Below are 20,563 nucleotides of genomic sequence, written 5' to 3' on the forward strand. Positions count from 1 at the left end.
TCCCCAGGGAGCAGGGAAAGGCAAGCGCTGTACCCATCTTCAAAAAGGCCAAAAATACAATTTGGGGAGTGACAGGCCAGTCAGCCTTACTGGGATCTGTGGGAAAATCATGGACCAAGTCATCTTGGAACACATTTCTGGACACATAGAGAGAAGAAGTTGCCTGAAAATGCATTTTTGCCTCACTGAGATATTTGCTTTATCAATTGAATTGCACCAAATCTCCTGTTTTACTGCATTCAGGAAGCTGTTATATAAAAGTGTTGTGTACATCATGAATGCATTAATTATCCAGAAGTTAGAGGTAGGCGGTAACCATAGCAGAGCAGTAGGAAGTAGCATTTTTTTATGATGCATATGATAATTGTATACTGATATGAAAGGTAATCCTTGTATTTTGTGTTGATTGCAGTTTTGTGCACAAACCGGTGCTTTTTAATTTTTTTTTTTTTTTTAGGTAAATCCTTTAAATTACAAAGAGATGCAAGACAGATATTGTCATATAAAGATCTGATTAAAAAATAGGTTCAACTAACAAACAAGACAAAATACTGTCTATTATATAAATATTTTTTAAAATATAAATATTTTTAAAATATAAATATTTAAAAAAAAAACCACCACCTTTATTGCATCTCAAATGGAAGTGTGCTGAGGTTTCAGTGTCTGTTACCATAGAACATGCAATGTTTATCCCTAGAGTCACTCATTGTGTCAGTACAGTAAAATAATGAAAATTCCAACCTGATGGAGCCAAAGCTAATATCTAGAACTGTCTAGCAACAGTTAAATTTTCCTGCTTACTTGATTAGCTTTGTTCTTTGCTCCAAAGAATTGGTTAGGCAGTTACACTCTGCAACTTCTCCATCATCAAATAAAATCTTAATGATTTTCCTTAAATGCTTAAGTGGATTCCAATATCCACTGTTAGGAAAATAAAATTTGTTTTCAGCCATTTGCTGGTTATGGGCAGAGCCGATAACTTGTTAAAGTTACAGAGTACCTCCTCTTAAAATCCTATATTTTATTGCGTGAATTTACAATTTTGTATTATTTTTTTCAGAGAGGGGTTATGCAAGAATGTCTCAGCATTTTTTTTTTTATTTTCTTTTTTATTCTTTTTCTTTTTTTTTTTTTTAAATTCGCTGGAACAACCTCTTGGTTGTTCAGGGTAAAAACAGCCTTGTCTGCAGTGTTGCTTTTATTTTCTTTGAGAAAGTAGAAGGTAGCATAAGTGACTGCTTTTAACCTCAGAGTTAATGGAAGCTCAGCCTGGATAAAATCAAGATGCTGGCTGAAGCAATTTAAAAAATGATGGATTTGAGATTTCTTGATTTATTATGCCTTTTAGTTATTCAAGTTCACTGTCTAAGTAAATCACAAGTTTCTGCTAAACTCAGGGAGCTGCAGCTCATTGTTTTGTTTAGTTTCTGTGCTTTGTGAGCTAGAAATACGATGTTTTCCAGTCATTTATACTTTTGATGGCATCCAATATGGATTAGTCTTACTTTGCTGAGTAAACAATGTCTACATAAGCTATGAAAATTCAGACTTATGTTCTGGAGATACTAGTACTTTGCATTTAGTTTCCAGATGAGATACAAATACTTGCTATTCAGAACAAATCATTTTACAACTTAGCAACTGAGCAACTGTGTTGTCTTCATGCTTCACCTTGATGTTTCAGAACTTCGATATCCTTTAACAAGTGACATACAGAAATAATCTTATTAAGGTTACAGAAACAATGAAGGAAGACCAAGACTTAGATCTTATGCCACATTGCGTTAGAGAGCATCATATGGCCTTTACTTCAAAGAACCTATAGTCTAAATGAGTAAAAACAGATGTGGACTTAGAAAGTGTTAGGAGACACACCAAAAGAAAAATGGCAAGCAAAAGTGTCATTGGCATGGCATTATCTTGTTATGAATGTAGTTGTTGAGAGTCCAGTTTAAATTCAAAAGAAAGGGCTGGGGAGAAGGCTGAGGGAGTCCTGCACAGTGAGAGGAGTGAGTGCTGCCGATGGTAAAAGTAAGTGGAGAAAAGCAAATGTGGAAGAGGAGGGAAGGCTGGAGGGAACAGTCGATGCATAACACACATGATCCGGTCAGCTCCAAACATTTTCAGTGTGCAAAGACCACTGGTTTGATTACTCTTTACAGCTGCCCTTGCTGCCTGGCGTCTGTCCCATTCCTCCCCCAGCAGTGTCCCGGGGAGGCGTAGGTTATCACTGGGGTTCCCGTACCCCAAGGACGCGAGGGGCTCCCAGCCAAGTCCTGAGCCCTGTGGCCTCTGCCAGACCTCGTGTTCCCCTCCTTGCCAAGCACAGAAGTCCCCAGTTTAGCTCCTGCAACTCCTCCAACCATCTGGAGCCCATGCCTCCTTCAGAGCAGCAGAACTGAAGTAGAAATCTAAGAATGGCGTGTGTTGCCATCAGTGCAGACTACTCTTCTCTTCTTTTTTTAAAAATTTTAATTAATATTTGTACATCTGTGTATCTTCAGGAAAATAATGTAAATAAAACTGAATGTTTAACATTTTATGCCATTCTGAAATAACTGTTAAAAAACTTGTAAGAGACTTACAATTATTTTGGCTCTTTTAAGCTTTCACACTTGAAAAATCTAAATTTTGAAATGTGTGACTTGTGGAGGAGGGAAGAGGCTGAATATTTAAATGATGGTGTGTCCTTTCCCCTTTTGAGAGAACCAAAGCACACTGCATTTTTAATGTTTATAACTCCCCATTAAAAACTTTAAATGCTCCTAAATGACTTTAACTTGCTGAAGGACTCCTTTTTTCTTTCAGATGCGTTAGAATTCATATTAGCACTACTTTGCCCTTGTTTCTGAATTATTTTAATGACGGCAGCCGCTCCACCAAGCTGTCTGTCAAGATGTGGGTGGCAGGCTATTATTTCACTTCATAAATCATAATTTACAGGTTTTTTTATATCCATCTTGGGGATAAACACTTTATGCTTTGTGTTTTCAGCAGCAATATAAAATGTAATTGATACTTAAAGCAATATGTTAGAAATATGGACATAGAAAGCCAGGAGAGAAAAATCACAAATGTTTAGTTTTTCTGTGGGTTGGTCTACATACTGAGCATTTTTTCCATCTGATTTCATATTCTTAGCACTTCAACAGAGGATGATGATGAATTACATTTACATGATTGCTGCCTGTAGGTTCCTGTAAGGATGTTTCTTTAGTTACAGACACTCAACAGATCAGTTAGGTCAAGAGGGTCATTTTGTAACGTTTCTCATGCTGCTAAATAAACTTACCGTTTTGTGCTATTGTCTTCCAGATTCATGAAAAACTGCATTATTATGAAAAACAGAACCCCGTGCCCATACTCCACGGCGCAGCAGCCTTGGCAGATGATGTAAGTGTCCCCTGCTGAGATCACTGGTTACTAAGTCTCCCAAAAAACTGTCTGCAAGCAGAACTCCTCATAGTGCAAACATATGAATGTAATCCTCTGAGCTGAAATCCTAAGAAGCTGCAAATGTTTCCAAAGGTGCTGTCATCACCGGGCTTGTTGCTGATACTACTTTGATTTTTATTCACTTGCCTGTTATAAAAACATTGCATCTAGATAGCCTCTTGTTCTGCTTTAGTAACTACGTAATAGAAATTACAGGTTAGAAGTCTACTGGGAGGGGAAAAGCTGTCAACTGTTAGTGTTTTGAGAAAGTCACAGACAAGAGGAATGCTTTGGAAAAATAAAGACAAATGAGATAGCAGCACTGCTGACAGAACATGAAAAATGACGGATAATACTACAGAAATGAAGCATATGAAATGCTTAGGAAGGAGGCTTGTTAAAAAAAAATAACTAAACAACAAACTAAACAAAAACTATTTAAGAAAAAGTACAGTAGTGATTTATTTATATTTGAGCTTTCCAAATTACCTTCATAACCAAAAAATAAATTGCAAAAGTAGTCGGCATTGATGGAATAGTTAATTTCCTGTTACTATAATTTTTATTTTAAAGGAAAAAATCCAACCTGCCATTTCTTGCTATTTGGTTAATTCTAGGATTCAGATGAATTGTGCACACACCTGTATAAACTATGACTGAACCTGAGGTAGGCAAGGAGAGACAAATGTTTAATAAACTGTGGTTTAGGTGAAATCCAGAAATCTCTGTTGCAATTGATGATCTCGGGCTGTTTTTTGGAAAAGGCAATATGTACTAGGATCTGTTTCAAATACAGCATGTTTGAAACTTCACATACTTCATAGATGTTTTAAAATCTTAACTATCTTTTTATATATTAATAGCTTTTGATTTTTAGATTTTACAAATGGTTAGATGTTATGAATTGAGAATTATAACATTTTAACGAAAAACTAAATTAAACATAATTGAAGTCTATTGAAAAAAGGATATAATGTAATTTAATCATGTTTCGGTAGGAGGAGAGCGATATCCTGTAACATACCAACTATAATAATGTATTAGCTTTGACATCAGGCATATATTAGAAATATTTTTTTAACCTTCAAGTAGCTTTGAGTAATGTTGATAGTAATTTTGAAAATTAGAAAGCTGGTTGAAATTCTCTTCATTAAGTCCTTGGTGACATATTAATAATCCTTGTTAACATTTGTGTTTTGGATCTCTGGGCTAAAATTCTTAATAAGAATCGTTTCTTATTTTTGGATGCAAAACTTAGTTCTTGATATTTTCAGAAATGCTGAGCAATCTCATTCTTTGTTCAGCCCCATTTAAAATGTATAGTTTTGGAAATCCCCAAAATTAAAGTACTCTGTCACTCTTCAGTTGAAAGAGGTTGAGGTTTTTAACCCTGTGAATGTATTATTATGTATGTATGGTAGTATTTTAAAAAAGAACATGTGTTGGGACATGAGTGTCTCTAGACATCTGCCTACTTTTTAAGCACTGCTTCGTTTTAAAGATCCTCTTCATTTTTGCTTATGTGTAGCTGAACAGCTGGTTCTGTGGGCACTGTCCCATAGAATGAAGATGTCCTTTGGCACTGGAGGATTTTCTGTGTTATCAGCAGACGTTGAGGAAGTTAGTTTACATGCAGTGGGTTTTGTAACTCCAAAACCCATGAAGTTCTAGGATTAAAGTGCTGTTCAATTTTTGGCACATTTGCCTGACTAGTTGTCAACCCGATGGATTTGAGAGCATGTTGGTGATATAAACCACGTTTTTATTTCAATAGGCTTTAAATTAATGTTTTGTTTTCCTAGTGATAGTAACTGTTATATAGTTAAACAAAGAAGGAGATATTCTTATTAAAAAGTACGTATTTCCTGCTTGATTTAAAATGCAAATTTGAGGTGCTGCTAATGTAACTAAAAATTGTTTAAGAACGATGTTTTTATTCCTGTGTTATTTTTTAAAGAAATTTCAGAGGTAACAATTGTGGTGAGGGTTCTTTTCTAAACGTTTTCATATTCCTAGCTGCCATACCTTCTCTCTCCTCACCTCCAGTGACTTTTAGGCTGAATTTCCCATCAGAAATTCTGTTTGCCTCTTGTTTTGGAGCAGCAGTGTCTGGCGTAGAACTCTTGATTTCATGCAAATGATTCAAACATTGCTGGCGGTACGAAGATATACTGCAAATAAGGCCTCCATATTTTTAAAAAGACTGTTCTGACAAAAGAAGTTTCAGAACATTCTCCAGAAGCTTTAAACCACAGGCCCCAGTGCTCCTCAACTTGCCAGCCTCACTCCAGATGTGCTCCTCTTCCTTGTTTTGTTTTTCCCTCTCTGTAGTGGCAGTTATTTCTTCATAAAGAAGTTGGTGAAATGTCATACTTCCCTCCCCAGAGAGTCATAGAAGACAGTTTTTTCCTGCAGTTGTTGGCATAGGAGGTGATTGGCATGGTGTCAGTGTGCCCAAAGTATGCCATATAGCTTGTACTCCTGCTAGTAGCTACCATAAATCTTGTCTCTTCAACAACAAATAAAAGTCCAGTTCAGAACTGCTAGAAGCACAAGAAGCAGCTCTGGTGATATCTGTTTGCTAATCTGGAAACATGGCTTTGTCTTGCTCCTTCTCTATCGATCTCTGCCTTCCCCTTCTTCTGTCACGGGGAGTTAACATGTGCCTTTAACACTTTTATGGAAATATTTATAAAAATAAAATCTTTGTAAATTATGTGAGTGAAAAAAAAATCTCTAAATCTCTAAATTATGAGATTAAAAAGTCTGTTAAAGCAATAGCGAAATATTCTTTGTTTCTCACTGTTCTAAACCTGCATTTATAGTTGCACCATGAAAGCAAAAGCCAATTCTGCTGACATTAAATGCTTGTGCACAATTCATCTGAGAGAGAAATGCTGAAGCAGTCGTTCTTACTGAGTGATTACTAGTCTTCATCAATGAAACATGAATGAATAGGTTTTATTCTCTAGTGATGAGTAGTACAAGCTAAAGACTGAAAAGAGAACCAAGGGGAACCTGTATACCTGCTGTCATTCCTATCACAGATTATTTTCAGCTTTGCTGAGCTTTTCTATAGAACATGCAGACTAGATTGCAGTCAGATTACCTCAATACTTGGCTTTATGTGCCTAAAATATTTCATTCTGACCTTTCCTACAGAGATCATTTTCTAATCTTTCAGTATTAAGACACAAGTGTTGTTAAGATTAACATTGATGTATTTGATGGACGTTTTTAATCTATGAATTATAGTTAAAAGGCTGTGGGACTGTAGATGATGAATTTTTATTTCAGTCCTGCTACCCCTGTATTAATTTGAAGGTTATAAAAAAAGGTATTCAAACCATGCCTGATGTCTATAATTGCTTCTAGAATTGTCTATTATATACAATTACACAAAATATACTTCTATCCATTTATCTTGAAAATTTATACAAAATGAAAGTACAAATTTAAAATTAAGCTAGATGAATAAAATTACTTGCTGCAAATAACCAATCTTTCTTTGAGACATTTTTATGATACTGATTTAATGCAAAGAAAATAAGTGATTATCTGAAATCACATTTTGGATTATGAGCCATGTAGCTTCAGAATTTTAAACTAAAGTTCGGTGCTGTGAAATATGTTTTAGTTTTTCCTTCTTCTGGAAAAATAGTTTGAGTCTGAAATCCTGCAGTAAAATATGCCTCTTGAGTACAAATTAGTTGAGAATGTCATGATAAGAAAAATTCAAGACATGAGCCAAATAGCCATGGGATTAAACGTTAGACTGCTGCTCTATTGTTCACCAAAGCACAATTTTGTAATACAACCAAACATAAATTACTGATGTTGTTAGGACATAGTTTGTGCATTTTAGGGGCTTGAATTGCTGATGACCTGTTATAAACTACATTATGATTAACCCACTTCATGTTTAACAAGCTCTTTCCAGTGTATGTGTAAACATAATAAAAGGTTCAGATTGCTTGCGCTGTAGGGACACTTTGCTTTCTTATCCCAGTCCTAAACAGCACAGCTACTGTGGGTTTTTGGAAGCAGTGTGGATTTCACCACCTCATTCAAAACGTTTTTATATAGACAGTGTCAAAGTTTGATCCAGTCATTTTTACAAGCAGTTCTTTGTTTGCACGCAAAGGACCATTCACTTAAATGAAGTACTGGGATTTGCCCCCATTGCTATAAATCAGAATGTGATCTGGCTGCACCCTTGCCAGAAATGATTACTTGTGTTAAACTGAGCCAAAAGGCCTGGCTTAAATCTGGTCCACTGAGGGCCAGAAAAAGAAGCGTGGTGATTGATGGTGTTTTTCTTCATGCTGGCTTCTGTTTGAACACGCTGGAAAGTAATAACCTTGAACAAGATAGATTCTCAGTTGTCACTGATGCACTGGGTAAAACAACGCTGTGCTAATGGTCTTTGTGTCGATTCCATCTCCCACCCAGCTGGCTGAGGAGCTGCAGAGCAAGCCACTGAGCAGTGACATCAGAGAGCTGGTGAAACTCCTCTCAAAACCCAATCTCAAGGTGAGGATGTGTTGCACTTGCAAAGTGCTTTCTGCATGGCTGTGTGTATCTGCTTCTTGGGGCTGCGTGGGGATTTTCCTGCTTTAACGAATATGTGTGCTTTTAAGAAGGGACACAATCTTAATTGGAAATACCTGCTATGAAGAAACACATTTAATGTTTCCCGTATATTATTATACTGTTAATGGTATTTATAAAAGGAATTCATTGGAAAGCCATCGCTTATTTACAACTGATATTCCAAAAAGTAGATACTTGATTTTTTTTTTCTGTCTTTTGCTAACTTTTTTTGCATGCGCTTCATGAACTTATTACAAGTATGCTTTTACTGAAAGGTTTTCAGTCATACCATTGATTTAATCGCACCATGCATTAGTAGCGCAACCCGGTACCTGGAACAAAATTCCTGACGGATATTGTTTTTTGAAAAATTTAATTTTGAAAACTTCAAAACTCCTGGAGTTCTCTGTGGTGTTTTCAGGGAACCTGATACCTGTTATCTGACAGTGGACTATAGAACCATTGAATCGCTCAGCTTGGAAGGAAGTTGTCTAGCCCAATGTACTGCTCAAAGCAGGGTCAGCACCGAATTCAAAGCAGGTTGCTGAGGGCTTTCTACCATCAGGTCTTGAAAATGCCTGGGAACAGACATTCCACATATGCTCTGTGCAGCCTCTTCCAATTCCCAATTATCTTCCTAATGAAAACTGCTTCCTTCTATCCAGTCAAAACCTCCCCTGTGTATCCTTGTTAATGCACACTATCACATTATTTTTCCACTCTAACAAGAAGGAAGACTTTAGTGCTCTAGATGTGTATTGCAATGGTAATTAAATGCAGCAGTTGATAAGTTTAGAGGAAAACTGTAGAGTGGAAAGGAGCCCTTTTTAAGACAGTTGCTTCTTTATTACCTGTAAAACACTGATCTGAAAACTATGATATCTTCAAAGTGCTACAACATTTTAAAGATCAATTATGCCTCCTTTTTAAATATTTTTGCACGATTGGTTACTCCACAGTTTGTAAAGTGAGAAGCTGTTTTTCTCTGAAGGGGTAAGCAATGCCAATGGCGTATTACACGAGGAATCGTGGTGCATCAAAATGCAGAGGTCCTAAGCATCACTGCAGGTATTTCCTTAGTGACTGTCCACGTGTGTTTCATACTTCTGAAGGTTTAGTGGATTGAGTCTGAAGACAGCTTGTTAGCTACAACTGCGTGTCTCCCTCTCCCTTTTTTGGTTTCTCTTTCTCTCTCCCCCTTGCTGTCTTGCTCCCCCAGCCTCCCTCAGTTTCTCTCTCTCATTCACTCACTCACTCTCACTGTCTGCTCCTTGGGAGTAGTTCAATGCAATGTGATAATCTTAGTGGATTTCAGGGAAACAAGTGCCTTACCGTCAACGTAGTTAATACGATTGAACAACTGCAGTAACTTAGCAAATGTCTTTCTTGGCTGCAGGAGGAGATGGCCAGCTACAGGGTATCAAGCCCTTTGCCTGGCCAGACTGCCTAATCCTGCACAAGGTGCACATTTCCCTGCCCTGCATAGCTTGCAGGTGTTTGTGTGAGTTAGAGGAAGGAACTGACATTATGCCTGATATTTTTGCCTATCTATTATCTTCTCCATCTGCCATCTCATGCCAAACATGCTTGGTACAGATGGTAAATTATCATTGCTCCCTCCTCCACTGAGTGTACTGCATTCAGTCAGAGGCTGATTAGTTGAGATTCTTCTGTTTATTTCCCTTGCTCTGTCTTGGGCAGAAAGGAAAGGAAGGAAGTTGCTGGGACTTGGTATTTACAATTCCTCCCCAGAGATGCCCTCAAGTCTATTCAGCTGTATCTGAGCTTATGCCGCACATTGTGTAAGATTTTCTAGCCCTTCACTATTAGGTTGATGGCTGGAGAGTGTTTCTTTGTTTGTTCCTTCTAGATTCCTGGAGCAAAATGATGTCTAAGACCAACTCTTTCCCACACATCTGAAATTACTTGGGATAACTGATCAGTCTTTTCCAATGATGTTGCATAGGCTTTATCTAAAAACTTATATATGGCTTAATTTGGGATTGATTGTAGGCTGTAAGTTATTCTGCGGGGGAAACTTTCCTCTCCTGACCTGGCTTATAACTGCAATGTGAGCCGGAGCCAGCAGGAGGGCTTCCACTTTCCCACAGCTCTGCTCTAATATTCATGGCACGATGAGGGATGATTAAGATTAGTTCACTGCGCTACATCACTGCTTCCACAGGTTTGGTGGTGTAAAGGGACAGGTCTAGCAAGGTGGTTATAACTTTGCAGGTTTGGTTAACATGCCAAAAATGCGGGGAGAGGTTTTCAGCAACTGTACAATTAGATGAATATTTCTATATTTTCATTTTGTGTTACAAAATTGTTTTGTTGAATATATTTCTGAGTGTTTGTATTTGATGAGTAAAGCTTTAAAAAGTTTATGGTGTTCGTGGTTTTCATCTATAGAGAAATGTTTTAAAGAAGAAAATAATTTCTCTGAGCCAGTTATATTTATCAGACCTGAGATTTTCAAAATGTCCCGAAAGTGATTCCAGGGTTTTGTCAGGTACATTTTCTTTTGGAAAAAAATAAATTGGGCATATCTAGTCTTTTAAAAATGCATGCAATATCCAGTTACACTGAATGTTTTTTTCCCTGCTCTTAGAAGTGGCATCCTTTACTGTAATTAAATGAACTAATAATAGTTGAGGTTTATCTTTTCTGATTAAAACAGAACTCTGGAAGTAGAACAGAGCACGTAGCTCTGGGAAATCAAGTGGATTTCTTTATCTGTGTGTGAGGTACTGCATTTGCATTCTAGATTTAAACTGCAGAATCCCATGGACACAGGCAAGCCATATCTATTGTTTTTAAATTCCAATGTTGCATAAAGACTCATAGTTCACATTCTGTAATCTTGCTATACCTTGTTAAAGGTATTAACAAGCAGAATGGTATTTCCATACCTTAAAACCCAAATTCAGTTGAATGTATTTGATTTTTAAGCAGATCAGAAATTACCTCTTTGAAATGCATCTTATCTCCCATTCAGAAAGCCTAAGTACAGCAATGTATATCGTCAGCTCCTTTCCATCACAACCACAAGTGTGTGATCAAATGTTTGCAGTCAGTTGAGGGAGATGACTGTTAGTAAACACTTACACTTCTACGGTATGCAAGTTTAAAAAATCTACTGAGTTGGTTGTTAAAAACAGCTTAAGAGTTTAACATGTCAAAGGTAGAATGATGATAAGTAACCAGAACTAGATGTACTGAAACTTAAGATTGTTGGGCTTGTGTTTCTTAAAGCTGTGAGGTATATGGGGATTTCGTTTGGTTGGTTTTATTAAGTTACAATAAAATATGTTCCTTAAAGATACAAAACATAAAGATATATAAATTCACGGTCAGGTCAGGCCAGCCTCTGGGCAGTGGTACATGGCTCTCCAATGGTGTTTGGATGTAAGTAAGGACATGCTTGAGTGATTTGAAATGCCAGCAGATCAGGCTTGGATCTGCCTGCTGTAGCTCTCTGTAAACATATTTTAGATTTCTGAAAGTGAAATTTCTGTCTTCCACTACTGTCTGTGTTTCTTGGGTATTATAGCAGAAGCACTCACTGGCCGTTTGTGCATTGCAGTGGGACAGGCTGTGGAAAGCCTGTGTGCTGGCAGCATCTCCAGGTCTTCCCCTCTCCTGCCCAGGTCTCACAAGGCAGACAAGAGCTTGAGGCACCTGTTCAAAACTTGCTGAGTGCATACCCTGCCTGCTGGCCTTCCATCTAACAGGTGTTTAGGCTTTTTTAAATCCTTTCCATTTGTTCAACATAGAAGCTGGCGCTTTAAATTAATTGCGTATTAGATAACCTGTGTAGTGCTAGCACCACGTCCGTTATAAGCTTTAGGTAGTGTGGTATGTCTGTTACAACCTCACTTGAACGAGGAACGGCAGGAGGACTGTGGTGCTGTGTGGAAGGTTTTATTCTCTATAATTCAGGCTAATCGGCTGCATTTGAAGGTGGTCATTCCTGGCCTGAGTTGGGAGTGCATACTGCACCCACTCCTGAGTTGTTCCTCAGTTCCTGAAGTGGCTTTCTAAGACTTTTATAATTCCTGAGGTGTAACCATGAATTAGATTATTTTTAACCCTATTTCAAGCTTCCTTTGCTTATTTTATGAAGGAAGCATTTAGATGATGATTTGTGTTTTCAAGATTTGGGGTTTACATTCAAATGTTGTTGATGGATTTACATTTACATTAAAGTTATATCATTTCATATGTGTTAGAGTGAAACGCAATGTTTTCTGTGTGTAAAAGAAAGGAAGAAATGTCCTTTAGCTTACTTGCTTAATGACAACATTAAAGTTACTTAATGTGTGTTGTAAATACAAAACATATAAAGCTTGACATAACACTAAACATCTCTCTTAGAGGAGGTTCAATTGTTTTTGTATTTTCTATAACATGAAGACTAGAATATGTAGTGGGGATACACATGAGGAAATGATGTTTCTGATTTAAGAGAAGTCACTCCTGTGTGTGCCTTTGTAAAAATTATAAACAATAGCATAAAGAAATAAGTATTCTCAGCTTTAATGGTTTATAATTTGGAGAAATTCAAAGAACTTATGTGACAGCAAGTGGAATATATGTGAGGAGGGGAGTTGTACAGAATTTTGAAAACAATGATAAAAATTTTAAAATTATGATGCCTTGGCAGGCAGCAGTGCAGCTGAGAGATGTCCTTATAGAGCAATTTGGATTTTTTATGAATCTGAAAGTTCTGAGAGAACTATGCTTTTTTTTTTTGCCTTTTTTTTTTTCTTTCCATTAGCTACATTATATAGAGACAAAATATTTTTCATTGTTATGCAATTGTATAAATTGGAATGTATAATTGGAAGACTAAAATTCAAGATGTTAACATAAAATCTATCTAAAAGGGCATTTAATTCTGGATTTTTAATGCACATGTCACAATCAAATTAGCAAAATGGTCTCATCTGTCAGTAGGGACAAAAATGGGAAGAAGGGAAGCAGGCAGTAGAGTTCCTCTGTCAGTCACAGGGTAGAAGTCAAATCTTCCAAATTATCTTTCACTTTTAATTAAAAATCTTTCTTCAGTAGTAGCTCTCAGTTCCTTTTCTAACAAGCTGGAAAAAGCTGTGTTCTTTTTGGGACAGTGCCATAGTACAAGAGGTTTTTTTTTTAACTGAAATAAAAAAAAACTAAAACAAATAATCATAGGAATTAACATTTTAGACACTTATTTTGTTGGAGTGGCTGTAAACAAAAAGGACTATAAAAAGAATGGACCATCTTTTAGTCTATTGAATGATATTATCCCTATTATACTAACCCTGAGACAGGCTCAGGGTTTATTATTCAGATCTAAATAGCTCTTAACTTTCTGTTTATAACAGTAGTTACATTCCTGATCATTACATATTGAAATGAGCAATTTACCATTTGAAGTTAATCCCTATTAGAGTAAATTCAGTGTGTTTTAAATTAATATAAAGTATGTCCTTTGTGGTCATTGGTGTAATGGGCAGAACAATAATTGTTTTAAAAGCTTATGCCACTGTGCTAAAACTATTCTGAAGGATGTTTATACCTCTTGTGACCCAGAAGAAATTAAGCTTTTTTAACCTCCTAAGAATGCCAGTGATGGTTCTGCCTGTTTCAGCGGAGTTTATCTTCTGTTTATGTGTGCTGAAAGGTTTGCCAGCTGCTGGTCTGAAACATAAACCAGGTACCTAAACAAGGGCACACTGCAGGGCTGTGAATGACTTCAGTGCATCGTGGTGCACAGGAATGTAAAGTATTTGGATCACTTTGGGCACTGTACCTGTAGTCGGGGAACAAGCGGTGGACATACTTCAAGTATTTTTCTTGGCTTCTCTTTCGTTACCATAGAATGAATAGAATTTTGGAAGTAATTTTAAGATAACTTGCAGAGTGAAGGGAAAACCGCTCTTGTATGACTGGGAATGTTTTCAGATTAATTTATCCATGGACAACTTCAATGTACTATTCAGAGAAAATACAGATTCTTCTAAGTTTTTTTCAGGTTTTTAAAAATTGCTTTCAAATGGCAAAAGTGCACACACCAGAACATGGTAAACAGGATTTACACTTGCTGTTTTACTCACAATTAATTTGAGATATACTTGACTTTCAGTTTCACAAAACATAAACAATTTGCATTTATAAACATTTTCATCTAATAAGTACCTCCTTGGCTTTCCTTCAGAATAGAACCATGAGTTAAACAAAACTAAAGCTGCAGATAATGAAGCCAGGGCACTTTGTTCTTCATATAAATGTTTCCTGTATTTGTTTGGGGTTTTTTTTTAAGAAAGAAGTAATAGTTCTTTTAGCTTGAAACATACCTTTTCCATTGTCCTGTTCTGTTCTATTTTTCTTGTATTTGCTGGGAAGTTTCTAAATTCTAGCCTTTATTTGCTAAACAACTGCTGATACCGTCATCCCTGACATCTGAGGATTTGCACAGTGGCCTAACAGACTGTTTTGATCAAAGTGCTACTTGTTCTGTTAAGAAACCAAACATTTAAAGCATTTATCAGCAGAGCCTTTTAAAGCTGCCTTACAGTCACTGGCAAAAATCGACAGTATAATTTACTCTGCAGGAAACAGCAGGCACTTTTCTACAAGAACTTTAACATACAGGCCAATATTGGGCTATAATAATATAAAACAAAATCGAGTTTTGCTTTGAAAAGTTCGTGAGGCATTTCTTGTAATATGTAGTTTAAAAAAATCTTACTCTAAAGTTTGTCCTCTTTCCAACATTTCCTTTGCAATTAAACTTGCTGAGGATTTTCCATCAGGGCTTTTTAATTGAAATATGTGGTTTCTGCAAAGTCAGCATTTTCCACTGGAAATTGTTGGGATTTCCCTACAACTGTTCAGGTTTTGCATCTGGAAAACCCAAATACAAATTTCAGGTCAGTTAACATCTGAGCTGTTACTGTATCTCAAGCTCTTGGAGGACCTTTTGGCTCTGTCCCTCCAGAGACCTGTCATCCCAAATGCACCTATGTTTTCTATTTTTGCTCATGTTCTGGGTAACTATTCTGCTCCTCTTTGAAATATTCAGGCTCACACATGGTAACACAGACTGCTCAGGAAGCGTACTTTCCCATGATTTATAACTAGTTACTCATCAGTGGTCTTTGAGGTTTGCTGGTAGGACTGGTTACAGGAGTTGTGCTCTTATATCAAGATATTTTGCTGTACAAACTAGTTTAACTTTATTAATATGGTGAGCTGGAGTACATTGTGCTTCATATGTCAACAGAAAAGTTATTTACCTAATCCTTATTTGTAAAAGCAGGTGCCATTAATTTGTAAATCTGCAAAAGCCTGCTTGATTTTGGATGGTATGCTGTGAAATATCAACAGTGAGAGAGAAATATTTATTTTTTACCTAAGTTATATACGCACATCATCACAACAATAAGCAAGGACCACAGCACTAATGGTTTGATAATGTTGGTTGATGGATAACCTGTAGATGTTCTGAGCATACCAGCTGTGAAGCTAGGGCACAGGGGACAGTGCTGGGGGAGATTTTTGTTGACAAGTGAATGAGATCTTCTGCCCAGTGTTTCCTGCCTTTAAACTATTTGCCACTTTGGGAAGCCCTCCATCACACATTCTGGCAACCTTGTTAGAGGAAAGATATATTTTATTCTTAACTCTCTTCAGGTCTAGACCTTGACTTCCTATTTCCATTTCTGCTTGCACCCGTAATTCAAAGGAGTTTTTAATAGAAAACTTTTTTTTTGGGTGGGGAGAATATGTTGCTGTCCTTATTCTTGGAATGTTCCTGTTACTGGGATGGAGTAAGTAAAACAAAAATGTAATAGCAAAATAGTCCTTTTAAAAACAGCAAGAAAAGCCTTGATTTTTCACATCTGTTGGGCAGAGAAAGCAGTTGTAGCACACTTAATGTGGTAGGAGCTGACAGAGCATACATATAACAATATACAACCTATCATAACCATAGATATAAAATGATATAAAGGAGATAAAAGAATACTGCATGGATATATTTAAGCAACAACCATCATACTAAACTGGAAATGTCGTCAGATCCATGTCACATGATAACTCACCTGACGTCCAATGGTCATCTTGTCTGTCAGTCTTCTTAGGAGTGTGGGTATCAGAATGCTCACTAGCAGCCAACATATAATAAACAAAGTGGCCCCTCCACGGGCCACAGCCTCCTTCAGGCATCTGCCTGCCCCGACGTGGGGTCCTCCATGGGCTGCAGGTGAATCTCTGCTCCTCCGTGGGCCTCCATGGGCTGCAGGGGCGCAGCCGTCCTCACCATGGGATGCAGGGCAATCTTGGCCAGGAGCCACATTACTCCTTCCCCTCCTTCTTCACTGACCTTGGCACCTGCAGCCGTTTCTCCAACAAGAAAAACTCTTCACAACAGGCTGGCAGACGCCTCTCAGGTTCTCTTCACATCTCCTCTTTTCTCTTCTCTTGACTGGGCCGAGTCGGGCCCAGTCAGCCGCCCAGTGGGAGGCCAGAGGGTGAAGGTTGCAAGGCCCACAAGTCTCGTGCCTCCCGCTCTGTGCCCCTGCTTCTCCTTCTTCACTTTTTTTTTGTTTGTTTTTCCCCTTCTTAAATATATTATCACGGAGGCATTATCACTGTCACCAATTGGCTCGGCCCTGGCCAGCGGCAGATCTGCCTTAGACCCCGCCGAGTCCACTGGACAAAGGGGAAACTTCTAGCAGCTCCTTACAGAAGCTGCCACTGTATCCCTCCCACTACACAAAACCAACACATACTTCTAGTGTTCAATATAGCAAAAGTCCAAAGCAGGAAAAAGTAATTACCTTCAAAACCAAACTGGTTCAATATTTTTATTTGTCCATATATTATGAGTACTCCATAGCTGAATTTAAGATCTCCTTATCATAAACAAATATATGTTACTGGTTTTTTTGGAGGAATTACATATATTCAGATTCTTTTAACCTCAGTAGATGCTTTTCTTTTCTTTTCTTTTTTTTTTTTTTTAAGACTTTAGATATTATGCTGTTGGCAAATAAAGGCTGGGTCATTTCTAAAAGACACTTTTTCGGAAAGGGCAACTGCAACTTTAGCGTTTACTTTTCTTTAGGTTATACTTTCACTTGATTTCTTTGGGGGAGCAGGTGTCTTCAGGTGGTTTTCAACCAAGAAAAGATGCATGTTACCACTGTAGACACTTAATATTGTCAGAATGCTGCCACATCTTCAAAAAAGAATTCATCAAGGGTTGCCAAGATACTGGAAGAGTGCTCCTGTCTCAGCATTTTCCTCTCTGAAAACCATCTATTTATACTCTTGGAAGTTACTTAAATAGGTATTAAAGCTTCAAGAACACTTGAGTTACATTAATCACATTGTGCATGTAAAAGACTTTGTTCAGATTCTTCACTATTGATTTTAAATCAGAGCTTATTCTGCCATTATCCACAATTGGGGAAAAACATTGGGCTGTCATCTGGAAGAATATTAACACCTTTACCAGATGACATGGACAGACTGTGTGTTTCTGTGAACACTGAGAATAGTTCAGCTTTGGAAGAGTCTCCAGGGGCTGCGAACAATGAGCCAGAGGAAGCACAAGTCTGAAGATGCAGAAAGTTGGCTTTTCTGTTGACTCTTGCCGTCTGGCTACCAGCTGCAGGTAAACCCATCAGTTCAGGCTGGTAAATCTGAAATCAAGAAAATGCATTTTCAGGCAAGGAAATTACCCTTTTGTGAAAGGAAGTTGATGTAGTCATTAATAAAGTCCACCATAGTAAAGAGGAGAAAGTAATATATACTGAATATTGATCCAACTGAGATGTTGCTACGCTAACAACGTTCATATATGGTAGATATTAAGAACACAAACCCACACATGTACAGTATGTGTTTTAAATATTTTGAATCACTACTGTGACCAAACTGCATCAAAGTAAAATTGGAAGAGAAAGGGATTTGATTGCCAGCTGCACAAGCCTGAACTAAAGGGCAGCTCTGGTTTAAGTACAGATGGGAAAATTGCAGGCGTGGAATGTTTTTCTTCTTTTGTATATACCTAACTGCTGTCTTTTCACACAATGTGTAATTTCTAGGGAATTACAGAGAATATATAGGAAAACTGTAATATTTGAAAGATGGAAAGAAGTAAATTAACCCTGATTTTTTTCCCCACAAATTAGTGTACATATTGATTTCCTGATTACAAACTGAAAATCATGCCTAAGTTAAAGGCTTTATTTCATTTTTCTTACCATCACTGTCAAAGGTTTTTTGCTTATGTCAAATGAATAGTGTAAATGATATTCAGTAGCAAAAGTAAAACGCTTTCATTTCTTTGTAAGTTAACTGGTTTCTTTAACGTTATGTACTGTACATATTTAACTTGGGGATTTTGTTCAGAGCAGAAAATCGCAGATTTGTGTAGGAAAGTGATTAGATTATTGCACCTTCAGCAGGAATAATAGTACTTTTCCACCTGATATGTAGTTACTGTACTTTAAAGACTAATTCTGTAGAAGAGGAAAGATTGTTCTCTTCTCTCTCCCCACCTAAATTCTTGTCTCCCTTTTCTCCTCTTAAATTTTGTGGTGTTTACCAGTTGCTCGTAAATGTATTGCTTGATTCTGAATACCTTATATTTTTATTCCTTTCTTCTCCAAACTGTTCTCAAGTCAAATTGCTTTTCTGTGCCTAGAGTCTGTATGCCATCACTGTTATGCTACAGCTTTCTGCTGGTTTTATTTTCATACTTTCTAAATTCTTGCACGTTTGGCTGTTACATCTCTTATGCTTCTCCTTCCATTTTGATGCTCGTATGGTCTTTTCTTGAGCGAGTTTAGTCTCCTCCCAGCTCTTTCAGCTTCCCTTCTTTGATATCCTGTCACTGGATGACTTCACTCACTTGATTTTTAACTTTATGCAAGTTACTAATAAATCAATTTTTTCAGTCTTGAATAATTTTCTCCACCAACATCTTTAGCTTGTCTGTTTGTATTTCTTCTGTAACCCTATCGCAAAGGAAAATGCAGTATGGCTAGAGCTCTCTGGAGGACAAGCTCTGCCAGGTGAGTTCAGGGGTACATTGCTGGGGTTGCTGATGAAGTTACTTTCCTCCTCTGGTGTAACTTCTCTGTGCTAGCCTCAGTGGAAACTACTGTCACCATAGCAAAGTAGAGAGGTGGAAAAATGTCTCTGTCTCACCTGATAGAGTTCAAGTTGAACTGCCAGTGATCCAAGCTGTGGACCGGGACAGCAAAGTCATGGGCCATTTTGTTGCATTTTGCTGACTCTACTGCTAGAGCAGTAATTACTCCATAGGCAAGGTAACCAGCAGCTGGGTGGGCAATGTCACAATCTGCTGCAGCTGTTGGCTTTCATAAAGGTTGATTTGAGTCCCTACAAATTTTATGTCGGTAATCTGAACTATTCATTATTTAATTTTCTAATCTTGTTTTTTTCAAGTACCATAAAGAAAGAGACTACTTTTGTTTCTTTGTCCATTCTGTCTTGCTTCTTTCTTTAACGTACTGTTTTCTAAAATGTTTTCAATGCAAAATATTTCTGAAAAGTAAATCTTAAATTGAGATATACTGGTTTTTTTTAAATAATGAGAATTTTAAAACATAAGGAGTGGTGTTCATGAGTCAGGGGCTACTTTGGGGTATTTTTACTCTTACAGATCTCAAAATATAACCAGAAGCAAAAAGTAATATAAAATTTGTCATTGTTTTAGAGGAGCAAAAATGTAGTCAGTGTGGTTAAATGATACACATTTTTTCAAAATAGAGAACTGTTTTCATTAATAACATTCTCAATTTAAATAAACATTTAAACTTTCAGAACCATTTAAGAAAAAGAACTTTGACTGTTTCCAATGTCAAATTTTCTTTGTGTAAGTTGATAGTGTAAAATTTCAATTTATAAACTGTGAAATGATCAGTGATAGCTTTAATATGAGAAATACAGCACTAGTTATTAGACATTTCAAAGCTCTGATGAAAGTATTCATTTCCAGCTAGATCATGTCTAAGAATTTAGCTGAACATCAATATTTATATTTAGGTAGTGCAGGAGTTTGAATCATACCTTCTTTCAAGTTCTAAATATGGACTATGTTTACATTAGTGAATCATAAGCATAGAACTTAGAGCTGAAATAAAATCTTTTTCTCCAGAGGTCATGCTTAAATAGACATGACCTGAATCTTGGGTTATATGTGCATAGTTCCAAAGAGCTGTGTATTTAAAAACAAAACAAAAACATTTTTAAAAAATAATTCATCTGTACTTCTTGCAGTTTCTTTAATAGGTAAAAATTAGTATCATGGGAGTGAATAAGTTGATCGCTTCTTATGTACAAAAAGAGAACATTACAACCTTTGCATTGCCTTGTGCGTTTACTGCAAAATTATTCTAGGTGAATCTTGGTCATCATCAGATCCAATTTTTATTTCTTAACACTTATAATTTGTTTGCTTCTAAAAAAGTCCCAACCTTTTCTATAAAAGTCTAGTCTGATACATAGG

The 20,563-nt window shown here is 37.0% G+C and overlaps 1 protein-coding gene across 1 annotated transcript in view; it reads left to right on the plus strand.

Moving 5' to 3' along the window:
• Nucleotides 1-20,563, plus strand: part of MPP7 (MAGUK p55 scaffold protein 7) — a 161,123-nt gene that overhangs the window by 89,737 nt on the left and 50,823 nt on the right. The window contains exons 4-5 of the mRNA XM_086742142.1: nucleotides 3,319-3,396; nucleotides 7,891-7,971. Of these exons, the coding sequence (XP_086598268.1) occupies nucleotides 3,319-3,396; nucleotides 7,891-7,971 (159 nt within the window). The remainder of the gene's footprint in view (nucleotides 1-3,318; nucleotides 3,397-7,890; nucleotides 7,972-20,563) is intronic.

Source organism: Chlamydotis macqueenii, chromosome 2 (genome assembly GCF_036417535.1).
Source record: "Chlamydotis macqueenii isolate bChlMac1 chromosome 2, bChlMac1.mat, whole genome shotgun sequence".
In the NCBI taxonomy this organism is placed as follows: domain Eukaryota; kingdom Metazoa; phylum Chordata; class Aves; order Otidiformes; family Otididae; genus Chlamydotis; species Chlamydotis macqueenii.